General features: G+C 41.2%; 1 protein-coding gene across 1 annotated transcript in view; it reads right to left on the bottom strand.

Annotated features, from left to right (window-relative positions):
• tmem63c (transmembrane protein 63C) overlaps window positions 1-19671 on the bottom strand; it is a 494723-nt gene that overhangs the window by 253210 nt on the left and 221842 nt on the right. The window contains exons 5-9 of the mRNA XM_059962995.1: window positions 15130-15167; window positions 13251-13393; window positions 12411-12462; window positions 3632-3740; window positions 2908-2981 (exon numbers count right to left, since the gene is read on the bottom strand). Of these exons, the coding sequence (XP_059818978.1) occupies window positions 2908-2981; window positions 3632-3740; window positions 12411-12462; window positions 13251-13393; window positions 15130-15167 (416 nt within the window). The remainder of the gene's footprint in view (window positions 1-2907; window positions 2982-3631; window positions 3741-12410; window positions 12463-13250; window positions 13394-15129; window positions 15168-19671) is intronic.

The following is a 19671-nucleotide window of genomic DNA, read 5'->3' as shown; positions in this document are numbered from 1 at the left end:
ATAAGCGCTCTAGAATTAATAAAATCCATCTCCAAAAATCTAAAAAAGAGGGTGGCAAGGCTTTACCTAACTTTCGTTTATATTATTGGGCAGCTAATATACGTTGTGCTACCTTCTGGTCTTTCTTCCATGGCCAACCCGAGTGCCCTAACTGGATGGCGATGGAGCTGAGCTCCACTAAAGAATTATCTATCTCTGCATTTCTTGGCTCTGCACTCCCTAGTAGTCTGCCCAGATCAATAGCTAATCCTCTTGTTAGACACACTTTGTGTATATGGGCTCAGATCAGGAAATGCTATGGTTTCCAGGGGTTTTCCGTTTCCAGCCCTATTGCTCATAATCACCTTTTTTTACCTACTACATACGATTCAGCATTCCAGGTTTGGTATAGGAAGGGCATTAGACATTTTGAAGATCTTTTCATTGATAATCGCTTCGCTTCTTTTCAGCAGCTCTCTGTTAAGTTCAATCTGCCCAATGCTCATTTTTTCAGATATCTCCAAATCCGACACTTTATTGCTCCTTTAATTCCTAACTTCCCTGAAATGCCTGTGAAAAATGCTATGGACCTATTTCTTTCCATGAATCCACTAGGTAAAGGCTTAATATCAATCATCCGAGATAAACTAGCGGCCCTACGACGGGCCCCCATGGATAAAATCAAAATGGCCTGGGAGCAGGATTTAAATATCTCCTTATCTGAGGAGAGCTGGGATTCAGTTCTCAAATCGGTTAACTCAACCTCTGTTTGTGCTCGCCACTGCCTCTTACAGCTTAAGATTGTTCATAGAGCCCATATGTCTAAATCTAAACTATCTCGATTCTACCCTAGCGTTAGTCCGCTCTGTGATAAATGCAAGAGGGGCATGGCCTCTCTCATCCATATGTACTGGTTCTGTCCTAGCTTGGAGAAATTCTGGAAAGATGTCTTCACTACGTTATCGTGTATTCTGAATCAGCACCTAGAACCAAACCCCTTAATTGCTCTGTTCGGTTTTTGGGGCGAGACAGATTTATGTCTGGGTCTGACCAAATGCCGAATATTATCCTTTGCCTCTCTTCTGGCTAGATGCTTGATCCTCCTCAGATGGAGAGATGCTGCCCCGCCCACTCATGCTCAATGGCTTAACGACATCATGGCCTGCTTGGACCTCGAAAAAATTCATTATTCAGTTCTCAATTCGGATCTAAAGTTCCATAAGGTCTGGGGACCTTTTATCGAGTACTTTCATAACCTTCCTCTTGACTAGGGTTTTTTTTTCTCTTCGGTCCCTTGCTTTCAGCTCCTTTTTTTCTCTGTTAGAAGGCATTATTATCCTCTGTTGCTGAGTGTATTCACAGTCTGGGAGCTTGGCTGTCCTGACTTATCCTCTCTATATTGTGTTGTGGCTGGTCTGGAGTTGCTGTTGTTTTTTCTTGTGTTGTGGGGCTTGGGGAGGACACTAAGCTTACTTGTCTTTAACTTAGGTGCTTTTTTTTTTGCTAAATTCTCTTCCTTTGTAACATATTGTTATTGTATGCTTAATTTTGCACTGTTTTAATGTTCCTCATTGGGATTTGGGGTTTTTAATTTGTAAAATGTTTTGGAAAAACTAATAAAAAAAATTAAAAAAAAAAAGAAATCAGGAGGGCTAAAAGAAAACATGACATTGCCCTCGCAGACAAGATGAAGGAGAATCGTAACAGATTGTACAGATATGTTAACAGCAAAAAGAATGCAAGAGACAAAATTGGTCCTCTGGTAGATCAAAATGGTAATCTACGTGTGGAGCCAAAAGAGATGGGGGGGGGGGATCTTAAATGGATTTTTTGTATCTGTATTTACTCAGGAAAAATACACAGTAACTATAGAAGTGAGGCAAAACGGCATAGACTTCATGGACCCTGTACGGAGGAGGAGCTGTTTGCTGTCCTGAGCCAAATGAGGGTGGATAAATCCCCAGGGCCTGACAAAGTGTTCCTTAGACCCTGCTGGAGGCAAGTGCAAAAAATTGCTGGGGCCCCAACAAAGTTAGTTATGTCATCCTTAGCAACAGGTGAAGTAGCAGGGGATTGGAGAATAACTAATGTTGTTCCACTGTTTAAGAAAGGCTCTAAAAATAAACCTGGAAATTATAGGCTGGTAAGCCTGACTTTAGTAAGGCATTTGACAAGGTCCCTGGCATTGAGAGGGATAATAAATCAGCCATGATGGAATGGCAGAGCAGATTCGAAGAGCAGAATGGCCTAATTCTGCTCATATATCTTATGGTCTTACGGCTGTTATCAAGGTCAGCAGGCAAGAAGCCACCACAGCTCCAATCCAATGATGGAATTCAATATTTGTGACGCATAAAGAAGGCAGCATGTGGTTACATTGGCTTGATTCCAACAGAAGCCAAATATGATCAATGAGATTGACTTGTAAAATGCTCCTGAGAAGGAACTACGTGGAAATGTGATCTATCCACAGTTGACAGACTGTGAGATAAACGACACTGTCTTGTATTGCTAGGGACAGTAGTTCAAGCACAGAGAAACTTAGAAAATGGTCAAATCATTGTTGAAAATGCAGATAGTAATTACTGTCATAGATCATTTACTGCTTAGGAGGAAGTATTTTACCCTATTGCATTCAAATGCCTGCCTCATGCAACTGTTCTCCTTAACCGCTATTAATTCTTTCCCTTTTTTAAAATAATTTCTGACCACTCAATCGCTCTACCAAGCAGTACAAAATTTCACTATACAGGGATGACCTTATTTTATAATTTACCATCAGTTCTCCCCACAGCCTTCCCTTCTCCAATACACATGGACTCAGCAATACAGACCATTCACTTCCGTAACCCCAGTATCTCACTCTCAACATCCCCACCCACTCACAGCTCCTCCCAAAGTTGACTTGTTCAAAGCCATAGGACTCACTGGAAGTGCTTGATGATGAGACTTGCATCTGTGATGTCTTTTGGGATTTGTGAGATCAGCAATGTCCTTGCGACCTTTGGAAGAAAAAGGCTACAGCTAGATTAGGTCATAGCACTTATAGCACACAAACCATGTCCCCAAACAAACACCTGTCATCCAGTCCTAGAACAACTGAAAAGAGCTGCTCAAGGTGACTACATCCTTGGACTTGATTTTAAGGGAATTACTTTACTCCTGTACAAACCTTTGAATACTGTCAAGTGCCAATTCAAATTAACCCCATTTGCCATGGTCTATAGACCACCATTCCCTGCCTGTACTTGTGCCTGTCTAAAGAATTCTGAGTTTTGTAAAAGCGACTACAGATCCCACACTGGCCCTATTAATCACTTCAGAACCAGGCTAGAAGCAGTCATTCTCAATCCTCAGGGACTACAGGTTCCCTTCCTCAGGTGACACTGTGGTGATTGGACAGCTTCACAAACACCTACACTGACACTGAGGGAGGATTTTCATGAATGAGAAAATTGGCTTCATCAGGCAGAGAACTGTGGGGCTCATAACATTAAAATAAAATGTGAAAATTAAAACACATATCCTGGATGAAAGCCTCTCCAGGAAGCACTAGCCAGAGTAGGAAGATGAGCCAAGCATTCCTTTGCAGGCTTGTGAAACTGTCAGCTCCTGCACATTAACACAATGTGTTCATTCACTTGTAGCTCACCTTCTCATTCTCCTTATAATCAAGCTGTAGAGAGTGATGTCCCATGCAGATCACTGTCACAATGAAGTAGAAGAGCGCAAATATACTATGTAGCCACAGCAGCCGATCACTGGAAAACAAAAATCCAGAGCTTCAGCAGCAGAAGTATCAGAGGCCGCAGAACTGAGAGAAGGGGAATGAAGTAACAGAGGAAGAGAAGGAGTGATCAGAAACTGGAAATCATGGTAACAGGTAGAGGAGGGAGTTGCAGGGAATGATTGAGGCAGTGGGGACAGAAGTGTGATAAGATCTGCCATGTCTTTGAGTCATAGAATCATAGAAAAGTATGGTACAGAAATAGGTCCATCTAGTCCATGCTGAACCATTTAAACTACCTTCTCCATGCAGTTTATTGACCTGCAACAGGACCATAGCCCTTCATTCCCCTACCATCCATATACCTATCTAAACTTCTCTTAAAAGTTAAAATTGTGCTCACATGTACCACTTGTGCTAGCAGCTCATTCCATACTGTCTTGATCCTCTGAGTGAAGAAGTTTCCTCTCATGTGCTCCTTAAACTTTTCACCTTTCACCTTTAACCCATGACCTCTGGTTGTAGTCCTACCCAACCTCAGTGGAAAAGGCCTGCTTGCATTTTCCCAATCGATACACCTCCATAATTTTGTATATTCAATCAAATCTTCTCTCAATCTTCTATGTTCCAAAGAATAAAGTCCTAACCTATTCAATCTTTCATTATAATTCAATTCCTCCAGACCCAGCAAAATCCTTGTAATTTTTCAGTGCATTCATTCAACCTTACTTACATTATTCCTGTGGGCAGGTGACCACAACTGCACACTATACTCCCTAGTGGGCCTCAGTAATATCTTATACATCGTCAACATAACATCCCATCTCCTGTACTAGATAATTTTGATTTCTGAATGCCAATGCAGTGTTCCAAAAGCTTTCTTTACAATCTTATTTACCTGTGATGCTACTCTCAATGAATGACGGACCAGTATTCCCAGATCCCTTTGCTCTACTACACCCCTCGGTGCCCTACCGTTCACTGTAAAATAAAGGGCTATGGGTAACCCTAGGTAATTTTTCAGGTAAGGACATGTTCAGCACAGCTTTGTGGGCCAAAGAGCCTGTATTGTGCTGTAGGTTTTCTCTGTTTCTATGTCTCTCATTATCGCCCTGATCCTATTTTTAATTAAGAGCAGTAGGGTGACAGAGTACCTGAAATATGGATTTATACCAGCACCAAGCAACTAACAGTAGCCAATATATCTGTTGTGTGAAATTTTTTTTTCAAATGAAGCAATAAAACTGTCCAGGCTCCTTGAATATTTGAAGAAAATACACGCTGATAAAGCAAACAAGAACTTGGCTTATTGTCAGTCACTTCATGAAAACTTTCAGAAATGAAAAAAACACTCAAAACATGTATGCCAGCACTTCACAACAAAACAGTAGTGGTTTGCATGATTCATACAATATTTCATTGCTCATTGTTAAATCTGGAAAGCCACATACAATTGGAGAAGAACTGATTTTACTACAGTAAGAGAGGTTCTGGATAAGGTTTTACATAAGTCACCAGACCAAATAATTAAAGTAATTCCACTCAGTGACAACTCCGTTGAAATGTCTGAGAATGTGGAAGACACAATGTGCAACATGAATGGGACAATGGAATTTGCTCTGCAGTTGGACAGGTCAATTTGCCAGGCAATGAATCTTTGCTTCTTGTTTATGTTTGCCTCATAAAACATGAAAGCATGGTACAGTAATCACAAACAAGAGAAATCTGCAGATGCTGAAAATCCAAGCAACACAGGCAGCATCTATGGAAAAGAGTATTGTCGATGTTTCAGGCGGAAACGCTTTGAAATGTTTTGTGTGTGTAGCATGGTACTAGGGTTTTTATTTGCAAGGGGCTAGAAAAAGATATGACGGGGAGTCAATATTTCAGGTTGTTGAACAATTTTTCAAAGAGGACATTCTGCTCAACAATATTCTTGCTTGTGCAACAGATGGGCACCATCAATGAAAGGACACCATCCTAGGCTAATACTTTCTTGAAAAAAAACTGTATGTAACTTAATAGTATTTATCATTCTCTGTATAATTCAGATACCTTCTCACAAAAATCCTACGTGATCAGCTGCATAAATTATTAAATACTGTTATCACAACAGTAAATAAAATCAGGTACCATGCTCTCAATTCTCAACTATTTCAAGAAATTTGTATTGAGGATGATCAACAGTTTTAATGCTTGCTGTTGTACTCAGAAGTCAGATGGCTTCACTGTCACTTTTGCATCAGTCTTCATTGTGGAAGATTCTGACAGTACTCTGGAAGTTTGAGAGCATCAGAGGTCAGAAGTATGTGAAGTTGCCATTACGAGGGAGAAGTATCTTCGAAAACTGAAAGGTCTGAAGGTAGATAAAGAGATGACTAAAGAGATTTTGGAGACATTAGTAATGATCTTCCAAGAATCACTAGATTCTGGAATGGTCATAGAAACATAGAAAACCTACAGCACAATACAGGCCCTTAGGACCACGATGCTGTGCCGAACATGTACTTATTTTAGAAATTACCTAGGGTTACCCATTGCCCTCTATTTTCTTAAGCTCTATGTACCTATCCAGGAGTCTCTTAAAAGACCCTATCCAATCCATCTACACCACTAGTCATCGGCAACCCATTCCACGCACTTACCACCCTCTGCATAAAAAATTTACCCCTGACATCTCCTCTGTACTTAGTTCCAAGCACCTTAAAACTGTGCCCTCTCGTGTCAGCCATTTCAGCCCTGAGAAAAAGCCTCTGACTATTCACACCTCTCATCATCTTATACACCTGGAAGACTGAAAAATTGCAAATGTCACTCCACTCTTCAAGAAGGGAGAGGGGCAGTAGAAAGGAAATTGTAGGCCACTTCATCTCAGTGGTTGGGTAGATGTTGGAGTTGACAGTTGAGGATGTGGTTTTGAAGTACTTGAATACACATAAGATAGGTTGTAGTCAGCTTTATTTCCTCAAGGGAAAATCTTGCCTGACAAATCTGTTGGAATTCTTTGAAGAAGTAACATGCAGGATAGACAAAAGAGAATCGATGGATGTTGTGTACTTGGATATTCAGAAGGACTTTGACAAGGTGCCATACATAAAGCTGCTTAACAAGTTAAGAGCCTATGGTATTACAGTAAAGATATTAGCAAGAATTAAGCAATGGCTGATTGGCTGGAAGCAAAGAATGGGAATAAATGGAGAATTTTCTGGTTGGCTGCCAATGACTACTGGTGTTCCACATGGGGTTATATTAGGATCACTTCCTTTTATGTTATACATCAATGACTTGGATGATGGATTTGATGGCTTTGTTGAAAAGTTTGTGGACACTGCAAAGATAGGTGGAGAGGCAGGTCATTCTGATGAAATAAAGAGGGTACAGAAGAACTTAGATAGATTAGGAGAATGGGCAAAGAATTGGCAGATGGATTACAGTGTCAGGAAGTGTATGATCATGCACTTTGGTGAAAGATTATTTTCCAAATGGAGAGAAAATTCAAAAATGTGAAGTGCAAAGAGACTTGAAAGTTCTTGTGCAGAATTACCTGATGGTTAATTTGCAGGTTATGTCACTGGTGAGGAAGGCAAATATGATGCTAGCATTTATTTCAAAAGGACTAGAATATAATAGCAAGGATGTAATGTTGAGACTTTACAAAGCATTGGTGAGGCATCACCTGGAGTATTGTGAAATGTTTTAGGCCCCTGATCTTAGAAAGGATGTTCTAACATTGGAGAGGGTTCAATGTAGGCTCTCGAAAATGATTCCAGGATTGAACGACTTGCCTTATGAAGAGCATTTGATAGCTCTGGGCCAGTATCGCTAGAATTCAGAAGAGTGAGTGGTGACCTTATTGAAACCTATCAAATGGTGAAAGGCCTTGATAGAGTGGATGTGGAGAGGATGTTTCCTAGGCTGGGAGAGTCTAAGACCAAAGGACACAGCCTCAGAATACAGGGGCATCCTTTCAAAACAGAGATTTTCTTTAGCCAGAGAGTGGTACATCTGTTGAATTCACTGCCACAGTCAGCTGTGGAGGTCCCATCTTTAGTACATTTAAGGCAGATATTGATAGATTCTTGACTAGTCAGGGCATGAAGGGATATGGAAAGAAAGCAGGAGATTCGGTCTGAGAGGGAAAATGGATCAGCTATGATGAAATAGCAGAGCAGATTCGATGGACAAAATGGCCTAATTCTGCTCCTGTATTTTATTATCTGATGGTCTTATAGCACTCAAAATGAAACTTCCTGACAACATATTTATGTTTTGAAACTGAAAAAAATCTTTGAAGACCCAATGCTTCATTCAGCAATCAACTCAAGAATATTAAGCATTACATTGCTTATTTGTCAGAATTATTCACAAAGTTTAATCAAATCTATCTTCAATTGCAAGGAAGTTATGTGAATCATCAAAATCTAATCAGTTGTCTCCATATTTCTGTCAAAGGTAACCCTATTTAACTGCAACATTGGCTGATGTGACCTTTTCCACATGTCTGAACCTCCCTGAATTGAAAGAAAAAGAAAGAACACCAGATAATGATCTTCAAATATACTGCGCCCCTCCCAGGTGATCTGCATAAAGACATATCAGAGAGATTTCAGGATCTTCTCTCAATCCAGATTCCAGATAGGGTAATAAATCTATTCCTTAACACTTGTAATGAGTAACTAACAGGAAGGATGGAAGAGGAACTGATCTCATGACAAAATGACTGAGCTGAAGTAGAGGTAAAAAAAAATCACATGAAGACTTTTGATTATAGAAAAATATCTCCGAACACTATCCTTTACTGTGGAATAAGGGTCAAGATGGTCTTTATTGTCTTTACAACATCATATATAGTGGAGTGTGGTTTCAGTGCAATTACACAACTTCTTTCAAAGCAGTGAAACAGACTGCTCATTTTTGAATGTAGGGATTTGATACTCCTTTTTAGTGACATTCAACCTGTTGAGAAGCTGATATCACTGCACCAAGCCCATCCATCTTATTGAAAGGTGGAAAAGCAATGAAGTAATGAATAATTGAACTACAATTTTACACTAAAATTGTTGATGATAATTGTTTTTACTCTAATTAAATAAGGAAATATCTTTATTGGTGGCTTTAAGTAGGTTTAAATAATTTTTGCAATTATTTATCACTACTTTGAACTGTATTTCTTATTCTTTCCTATGCATCGTAAATCAAAAATTCTTTATAAATTTTATATATTGGCTGGAAAGGGAGAGGAGGGTGCTGGGGATGTCCGCTGGGAGCCAAGAAGGTGGTTACCCAAAAAATATTTTGGAACTACTGCTCTAAACCTTTCCTATCCATGTTTATGTCCAAGTTACTTTTAAATGCTATGACTGTATCTGCCACTACCACTTCCTCTGGCAGTTTGTTCCACATAACTGTCACCCACTGTGTGAAAAATTACCCTTCAGGTCCCCTTGTAATCTTTCCCCTCTCACATTAACCCAATGCCCTTAAATTTAAGATTCGTCTTCCTTGAGGGAAAGACTGACGATTCATCTCTTTACAGTCACCACACAACTTCCTTCGTTCAAGAAAACAATCCCAGACTGACCAGCATCTCCTTATAACTCAACTCCTCCAGTGCTAGTAACATCCTGATGAATCTTTACTGCATTCTTTCAAGCTTAATCACAGCTTGCACACAATTCACCAACTGTAGTCTCACTAATATCTTGTACAGTTGTAACATAATGTCTCAACTCCTGTACTCAGTGCCCTGAAGAACGAAACACAGAAAGCCCACAGCACAATACAGGCCCTTTGTCTGTGCTGAATATACTGTATAATTACTTTAGAAATTACCTAGGATTACCCATAGCCCTCTATTTTTCTAAGCTCCATGTACCTATCCAGAGGTCTCTTAAAAGACCCTATCGTATCTGCTTCCACCACCATCGCAGGCAGCCCATTCCACGCATTCACCACTCTACGTAAAAAACTTAAACTGACATCTCCTCTGTACCTACTTCCAAGCACCTTAAAACTGTGCCTCTTGTGCTAGCGATTTCAGCCCTGGGAAAAAGCTTCTGACTATCCACACAACCAAGGCCTCTCATCATTTTATACACCTCTATCAGGTCACCTCTTATCCTTCATCGCTCCAAGGAGAAAAGGCCGAGTTCACTCAACCTATTCTCCTCATAAGGCAAGCTCCCCAATCCAGGCAACTTCCTTGTATATCTTCTCTGCACCCTTTCTATAGTTTCCACATCCTTCCTGTAGTGAGGTGACCAGAATTGAGTACAGTACTCCAAGTGGGGTGTGACCAGGGTCCTATATAGCTGGAACATTACTTCTCGGTTCTTAAACTCAATCCCACGGTTAATGAAGGCCAATACACTATATTCCTTCTTAACCACAGAGTCAACCTGCACAGCAGCTTTGAGTGTCCTTATGGACTCAGACCTGAAGATCGCCTCTGGTCCTCCACACTGCCAAGTGTCTTACTATTAATGCTATATTCTGCCATCATATTTGACCTACCAAAATGAACCACCTCACACTTATCTGGATGAATCCATATCCCATTTCTCAGCCCAGTTTTGTATCTTATCGATGATATACTGTAGCCTCTGACAGCCCTCCACACTATCCACAGCACCCCCAACCTTTGTGTCTTCAGCAAAATTACTAACCCTTCCCTCCACTTCCTCATCCAGGTCTTTGATAAAAATAACGAAGAGAAGGGGTCCCAGAACAGATCACTGAGGCACACCACTGGTCAATGACCTCCATGCAAAATATGACCTGTCTACAACCACCCTTTGCCTTCTGTGAGCAAGCCAGTTCTGGATCCAGAAAGCAATGTCCCCTTGGATCCCATGCCTCCTTACTTGCTCAATAAGCCTTGCATGGGGTACCTTATAAAATGCCTTGCTGAAATCCATATACACAGCATCTACTGCTCTATCTTCATCAACATGTTTAGTCACATCCTCAAAAAATTCAATAAGGCTTGTAAGGAATGACATGCCTTTGACAAAGCCCTGCTGACTATTTCTGATCATATTATACCTCTCCAAATGTTCATAAATCCTGTCTCTCAGAACCTTTTCCATCAACTTAGCAGCCACTGAAGACTCACTGCTCTATAATTTCCTGGGCCATCTCTACTCCCTTTCTTGAAAAGGGAACAACATCTGCAACCCTCCAATCTTCTGGAACCACTCCCGTCCCCATTGATTATGCAAAGATCATTGCTTGAGGCTCAACAATCTTCTCCCTCGCCTCCCACAGTAGCCTGGGGTACATCTCATCTGGTCCCAGTGGCTTATTCAACTTGATGCTTTCCAAAACCTCCAGCACATCCTCTTTCTAAATATCCAAGTGCCAAACAACTTCTTCACCATCTTGTTAACAACTTCAGGGAATTACGTCCTTGTACTCCTGGGATCTCTAGTCTATAACACTTTCCAGGGTCCAGTCATTTACTCTGTAAGCCCTATCCTCATTTGGCTGACCACGAGGAAACACTTCATACTTGTCTGAGTTAAATTCTATTAGCCATTCCTTAGCTCACTTTTGGACTTCATTTAGATCCCGTGGTAACCTTGGACAACCTTCATCACTGTCCACTACACCACTAATGATGATATCATCCACACATTGCTGATACTGATGATGAACAACTGGGGACCAATCTCTGTGGCACATTACTGAACACAGACATCCAATCTGAATAACAATCTTTCACTACCACCATCTGTCTCTTTCCACCTGGCCTATTTTCTATCCTGTTGCCTACTCACTTAGGTCCCATGTGAGCCAACTTTCCAAACCAGCCTATCACATATGACCTTGTCAAAGGCCTTGCTAAAGTCTGTGTAGACAATGTCTGCTGCCCTGCCATCATCAATCATCTTGCTACCTCTTCAAATTCAACCTCAACATAAATAAACAAAATTTCATGAGACGTGATTTCCTACATACATACACCCTAATCAGTGCTGATGTAAAGTATTGATAGGCCCCTCACACCCCATCCTCAACAGATGGTGCTCCTTCTACTGAGTCGCTCCAGTAGATTGTTGATGCGGATTCCATCATCTTCAGTCTCTTGTGTCTCCCTAATCAACCTTTGCCTCTCCACATGAAAGATGATCCTGTCTTTCTCAAACCCCTCCAGTTACTTTCCCCATATCTACTTCTTAGATATTGTGGGAATCTTTGCATCCATCTCCTCTTAGGCAGTGCAATCATCTTCTGGGTGAAAATGTCCTTTCACAAATTCCCAGTCCTCATCATCAACACCATCATCATTTCTGTGTGGCTTGTAAGACTGGCGTAGACAGCTGGGTATAAGGGGATGGCAAATGATGAAGGCAGGCCAGTTGGGATGGGCATGAATGATAGATAGGTGAGCAGAACTGATGGGGAAGTAAGCTTGGGTAGGGGATGGTTGGGAGTGCAGGAGAGACTGGCAACAGTGAGGGACCACCATGGACGTGATGGCAGCATTGAGACAGATCAGACGAGAAGGGCGTATAGAATGGCGTTGACTCCACACTTGAATAGGGAATATAGTAAAAGGAAACAGAGATGTTCCTGTTGGCAATGGATGGGAGGGGGGGTACCACAGGGAGACTGATGGGTGGCAGAAATACATGGGACCAGTTCAGCAGGAGGGTAGATGGTGGCTGCGTTGTGGAATTACAGACAGTCCTTCCTCACTCACTCTGCAGGAACGTTTGCGATGGTTATACGGCCGAAGTGTTGCGGGCTGTCTCCTGGAACATAAACATTCATCAGTCAGTGGTAGGTGCAAGTGCAACAAGACACAGCACAGACCTGCCCCTCCCAGTGGTCAGAGCCAGTGGTTTCATCCAGAGTCTGCAGCCCAAGACTAGCTTCACGCTCTTGACCAATTCACTTGCCCTCCCCTTCTTCAGCTCCTAGTTCTACCCCAGTCTCTCCAATGTGAAAACTTATATCAACCCGTGGTCTCACAGGACCTGAACTTGTTCTGGTCCACCACCACCCTGATTTCTCTGCAAGCCTTCAAACAAAGAGGCAGCAGGTATTCACAAATGTAATAACTAGTGCCAACACCTCCAATTCAGGAAATTACCCCTCTGCACCTCTCTTTTCCCTACAATGATCTTTAGGATGCAACTCTTTTGCCAGGCTTTTGATCCATCTGCCACACCTCTTGTCACCACCCCACCTAGTCTGTTACACACACTAATACCCATGTTTGTGTGTGCACTGCTGACCTCTGATGCCATGCCTTCTCTACCTGTGCCTCTATGCCCCCAATAAGATCCCACACATAGAAGCAGAATTAGGCCATTGAGCCCATCGAGTCTGCACCACCATTCAATGGCTTATTTATTATTCCTCTTTATAAGACCATACCCAGTTATAAGAACATAAAACATTCTCTTACCTTCTCCCCATAACCTCTTCATATGCCTACTAATCAAGAACCTATTAACCTCTGTTTTAAGTATGCCCAGACTGTGACAATGAATTGCTCATATTCACCATCCTCGGACTGAAGAACGCAGGTCCTTACCCAGCAGCTCCCCCGAGAAGTTGACAGGAAGGATGATGGCGATGGAGAAGACACAGACCACACTGAGGAGAACTAAGATGTGACGCTGGAACGAGAGATACACGATGGCGTCGACTCCGCACTTGTACTGAATTTCATCATCTCTGAGTACAAACACAATGGATACAGCTCCAGTTTCACAGACAGCTAAAACAACTGATATCAGCCCACCCCCTCCCAACACCTCTGCTTCCTCTGCCCTTGTTCATCATCTCATGTTGTGGCTTCCAATGCTCCTCACTCACTTCTACAGAGCCCTATCTCTCGATGTGCTCTGCCTAAAATGCTCTCCTCTGCCAACTTCATCACCATCTCCTTGCCCTCACCCCTGAAACTAATCTTACCCTGAGCCCCTTCTTCACCCTAGCCCCTCACAGCAACCTCCCTCATTTTCAGCAGGGCCCCAGTTCAAAACCATCTGTGTAAACGGAACTAGGGAGAAAACCTGACATTGACATCACTACTGAATGTGAATATTTCACACCAAGCAAGTCAGTGGTTGACTATACTGCCACTTCACAGCCTCCCCAGGAAGGTATAAGGCAGAAGACACAAGTCAGGATATAAAGGAACAACATCCACTTGCAAATGACTGCAAATCCAACACATCCCATCTTGGATAAAGCAGCATGTTTGATTGTCCACCCCAATCCCAGTTCATCACCCAAAAAACATTCCCTCCACTACTGATGTAGAATATACCACCTACAAAATGCACTGCCGATATCCAAAAGGACCTCACAAATTCGTAACCTCTATGACCAAGAAGGTCATGGGCAACAGTTGATTAGGAACACCACCATATGCAGTTTCCCCTCAAGTCGCATACAATCCTGACTTGGGAATACATCACTGGTCTTTCATTGTCTCTGTGTACTATCTGTACACACACTGCTGAAGGTGCTCCACCTCCACCTTAGGATGGACAATAACACTAACAAAATCAACACCCTGTAACATCAATTCTTTCTCACACTGTTCTCCAGTTTTCTCCTCGTTCTCAGCCCATTCCCCAATTATCTGCCTTTCTCCCAGATCCTCAATCTTCCAACATGAAACATTAGGTGCTGGTTAAACCCAGACCTTGTCCGAGATCCGGATGCCTATGGTTAATGGAAATAGGATCTGAGGGAATCAAGGACTTAGCAACATTGTCCTAGGTTTGACTGGCAAACAGTTGAAGAAAATGCCCCACGTTCTAGGATATCAGTGATTACATTTATCCCACTAGAAAAGAGCAATAAAAACTACTTTCATGTGTTTGTGGATTCATGAACATTCAATCATTAACTGTCACTAGAACATTTGAGGTCAATGCTTCCTATTTACTAACATACAATGATCTGAGGCTCTCCACCCACGGGATGTTCTGAAATACCCATAATAATTCCACACAGCCATTTCTTTTCACAATATTTTAGAAGGTAGAACATAAAACAATCTTCTGTCAGAAATTCTGTTCAAACTGAGACCCAACTGGAGAACTTATTCCTGTAATTCCTTCTTCTGACACCCAGTCACTGTACTACGTGTTAAATAAACAGACACTTCATTGGTCGCATCATTCTTTCCGATTGTTTGCAATTTCATTTTTTATTGTGTGTTAATTTAAATGGTTCTTCACCACTCTGATTTATTTTCATTATAATATTTATGGACTTTTTCTCATCTTCCTCAGGAACTGGTAATGTCCATTAACAAGGAAATTGTCACCATGACACTGCTACCATTCACATGTCATTTCTTCTGTATTCTGACATGTGGCTGAAGGAGGCAACTGGATGTGATTCTCTTCACACAACAGAAATCACAATGATTAAGCAATGAACATTGGACATACCTCATGTGATAGAGTGTGGTCAGCCATGAACAGAAGCCCTGCCGTAAAACAAAATGAAAAATCCATTAATTTGAAGCTAAGATCACATATCAGTATCAGAATCACTTTATTGCCAGTATGTGAAACATACCAGAATTGACTGTGGTTTGGTGCCAAGCTTGAAACACAGGACAATCCCATAACATACAACACAATAGCAACCACCAATTTATAAGACATTAGTGCCAACGGTCATTGGCAATTAACAATTAGCAGAATGGTCACCTGAGCAAACATCAATAATCAAATTTAAATAAATGAGAACATATAACCATATAACATATAAACCATATAACAATTACAGCACGGAAACAGGCCATCTAGGCCTTTCTAGACTGCGCCGAACGCTTACTCTCACGTAGTCCCACCTACCTGCACTCAGCCCATAACCTCCATTCCTTTCCTGTCCATATACCTATACAATCTTTTTTTAAATGACAAATTCGAACCTGCCTCTACCACTTCTACTGGAAGTTCGTTCCAAACAGCTACCACTCTCTGAGTAAAGACGTTCACCTCGTGTTACCCCTAAACTTTTGCCCCTTAACTCTCAACTCATGTCCTCTTGTTTGAATCTCCCCTACTCTCAACAGAAAAAGCCTATCTACGTCAACTCTATCTATCCTCCTCATAATTTTAAGGGGATACCAAGTACCCGCTCAACCTTCTATGCTCCAAAGAATAAAGACCTAAGAACCTATGAAGACATATGAACAGACTCAATAATTATCAACAGATCAGGAAAGACCACTTAATAGCTGAAATTTTAGCAACACAGAAATTACTATAAGACCATAAGATATAGGAGCAGGATTAGGCCATTTCCCTATCAAGTCTGCTCCATCATTTCATCATGACTGATCTTATTTTTCTTCTCAGACCCAGTCTCCTACCTTTTCCTCGTATCCCTTCCTGCCTTGACCAATCAAGAATCTATCAACACACACAAAATGCTGGTGGACCTCAGCAGGCCAGGCAGCATCTATAGGAAAAAGCACTGTCGACGTTTCGGGCCAAGACCCTTTGTTAGGACTCCCACAAAAAACACTTCAACTACGAGTCATCTACTGTATCTGGTGAGGTAAATTGGGAGACTGCTTCACTGAGCACTGCCACAAAAGGCGGGATTTCCTTTAGTTTTTGTAATTTATTTCTTCTATTGAAGTACATCATCAAACAAACATTTCCATAAGATGTATTTCAGACATTGTACATATACATCATATAATCATGTATGTCACAAATCTCCACATAGTATATCTGAGGTATACACTTATGGAAAAGAGTGGAAAGAAAAAAACAAGCAAAAGGAAAAAACTATGTACAAGTAGGGAGTTATCTTTTTTTACAACACATTCATTGATTTGTGAGAATAAAATCAGGCCTATGAGGCATTGTGTAGTTAAACCATTTTCCCCAGTATGAATCAAATTGTTCCAGCTTATGATTAACAGATGCTGTTTTCTTCTCCATTTTGTAAATGTCCATTTGTAATTTCCATTCATGCATTTAAAGTTGGGCTCTCCTGTGATAACCGTTTCCTAGAAAGAGTCTTTTTACCAGCCATCAACAGTATATTCATTAAATATTTATCTCTTTTCAACCATTCTTGAGGTATATACCCAAAATATATGGTCTTACTCTCTAAGGGTATTTCACATTTAAAGATGTCTTGTAGGGCATTGTGTATCCTCCTCCAATAGTTTTTGATAATAGGGCAGTCCCAAAAAATATGATAATGATTTGCATTTTGATTTCCACTATTTCTCCAGCAAACAGGGAGGTTACTATCATAATGGGATTTCTGAGAGGGTGTAATAAAATATCTTATCAAGTTTTTCCATCCAATCTCCCTCCATTTCTGTGAACTGGTATACTTACTTCCATTCATACCTCCATATTATTGTCCATTCTTCCTCAGATATAATTATCCCTCCTTCCTTCTCCCATTTTGTTTTAACGTATGAAGTCGAATGTGTTTTAAGATTTGACAAACCCTTATACATGCTTGAAATGATTCTACTACCAATATCTGAATTAAATGCTTTTCTAAATAGCTCTATCAAACATGTACTTGCTTTGGTTACATTTTTAACCATCCTATTAACATATTGTCACATCTGTAAATACTGATAAAAGTCTTATTTTTCTAATAAGTGTTTCTCTTTAAGCATTTCAAAACTGAACAATGTTCCTTCTTTCATTATGTTGCAAAGAACTGTTATTCCTTTAGCTGTCCAGTCCTTAAATCTAACATCCAATTTATTTGGTGTAAGATCCGAGTCATATGCACACCATTTAAGAATTGCAATATCTCTCTCTAGATTATATTCTTTTATAGTAGTTTTCCATATTTTAAGAGTCATTTTCACCCATGGGTTATCAATAGTATTTATGTACCTTTGCAGGTTGTTATCAGCCAAAATTGCTTGTGTGGGGATGGGAAGTACACACTCCTCAATGTTTTTCCATTGAGCATCATATGATGGGTTGCACCAACATATCACAGCTCTCAACTGTGCTGCAAAATAATAATCTCTAAGAGAAGGTAGGCCCCATCCCCACTTTTCCTTTGCTAATTGCAAAGTTTTGAGACGAACTCTAAGCCTTTTACCTTGCCAAATATACCTTGATAACATCTTGTTCCATTCATTGAATTGATTCTGAATAATCTCTATTGGTAGGGTCTGAAAGAGACATAACAGTCGGGGCAGTATATTCATTTTAATAGACTCAATCCTTGAACTGAGACTAAAAAAAAGGAATCAGGTTCCATCTTGCCATATCTTCCTTAATTTTTTTTATATAAAGGCTGATAATTACATTCTGATAATTTTGCCAAATCTTTTAGCATAATGATGTCCAAAATTTGAAAGACTCTGTGCCATGCCCGGGGGTATCTGATTTCAATTTCTCTTGGTGGGCTATAGTTATATGAAAGTAATTGGGTTTTATATATGTTGATCTTGTATCCTGATAATTAACCATATTGTTCAAAGGATTGCATCAATTTAGGTAAAGAGTATGTTGATTGCCCTAGATAGATCAAAATGTCATCCTCGTAACAAGCCAATTTATGCTCTGTACCTTTAATAGTAATTCCCCTGATATCTTCATTTTGTCTGATGTATTGAGCTAATGGTTCCAGATATAATGCGAAGAGTAGCGGTGAGCATGCACAACACTGCCTCGTGCCCCTTTCTAGGGTAAGACTATTTGATAAATATCCATTGATTTTAATCCTAGCAGTAGGGTTGTCATATAGTGTCTGTATAGTTTTAAGATAAAACTATATTTATAGAGTTTGTAGTGCCAAAGGTTTAAAAGAAAACCGCCATATACAGTGGCCATTGTCGGAGTGGACTGAGGCGAGTGGGACGTCTTTGGCTCAATCAGATTTCGGTGAGAACAGGCAGAGGTGACGTTGAACGGGGCATGACTGCGCAAGTGCATGAAGGTTGGCCTCTGAGATCAGCGGGGGAATTTAAAAAGCGAGCAGAGGCTGAGTATGAGCTTCAGTCCAGGTGAGGTAAGGCCGGGTAAGCTCCTTTAATTAATCTAATTAGATTAGGAGTAGGTAATGGAAGCAGCAGTTAGGGCAGTTGAGTGCTCCATTTGCAGTATGTGGGAAGTCAGGGCGAGCACTGTTGTCCCTGATGACTACACCTGCAAAAGGTGCATCCAGCTGCAGCTCCTGACAAACCGTGTTAGGGAACTGGAGCTGGAGCTGGAGCTGGATGAACTTTGGATCATTCATGAGGCAGAGGCAGAAATAGACTGGAGCTTCAGGGAGGTGGTCACCCCTAGGAGTCAGGAGACAGGTAGGTGGGTGACTGTCAGGTAGTTGGGAGAGGGAAGGGGAATAGACAGGAAGAGCAGAGCACGCCTGTGGCCGTTCCCATCAACAATAAGTATAGAATTTTGGATACTGTTGGTGGGGATGACCTACCAGGGACAAGTTGCAGTGGTTGCATCTCTGGCACTGAGACTGGACCCTCAGCTCAGAAGGGAAGGAGGGAAAAGAGGAGAGCAGTAGTGATAAGGGATTCAATAGTTAGGGGGACATATAGGAGGTTCTGTGGAAAAAATCAAGAATCCCGGATGGTATGTTGCCTCCCTGGTACCAATGTCTTTGATATCTCGGATCAAGTTCTCAAAATTCTCAAGAGGGAGGGTGAGCACTGGATGTCGTGGTCCATGTAGGGACCAATGATGTGGGTAGGAAGAGTGAGGAGGTCCTGAAAGGTGAGTTTAGGGAGCTAGGTGCCAAGTTAAAGGACAGGACCTCCAGCATAGCAATCTCAGGATTGCTACCAGTGCCAAATGTAGGTGGGTTTAGAAATAGTAAGATAGTGCTGATCAACATGTGGCTGAAGACATGGTCAGGAAGGAGGACTTGATTTATAGATAATTGGGCAGTTTTCCAGGGAAGGTGGGACCTGTTCCGGCGGGATGGATTACATCTGAACTGGAGGGGGACAAATATTCTTGCAGGTAGGTTTG

Source organism: Hypanus sabinus, chromosome 2 (assembly GCF_030144855.1).
Source record: "Hypanus sabinus isolate sHypSab1 chromosome 2, sHypSab1.hap1, whole genome shotgun sequence".
NCBI classification, from domain to species: domain Eukaryota; kingdom Metazoa; phylum Chordata; class Chondrichthyes; order Myliobatiformes; family Dasyatidae; genus Hypanus; species Hypanus sabinus.
This window is presented reverse-complemented; position numbering and strand designations above follow the sequence as displayed.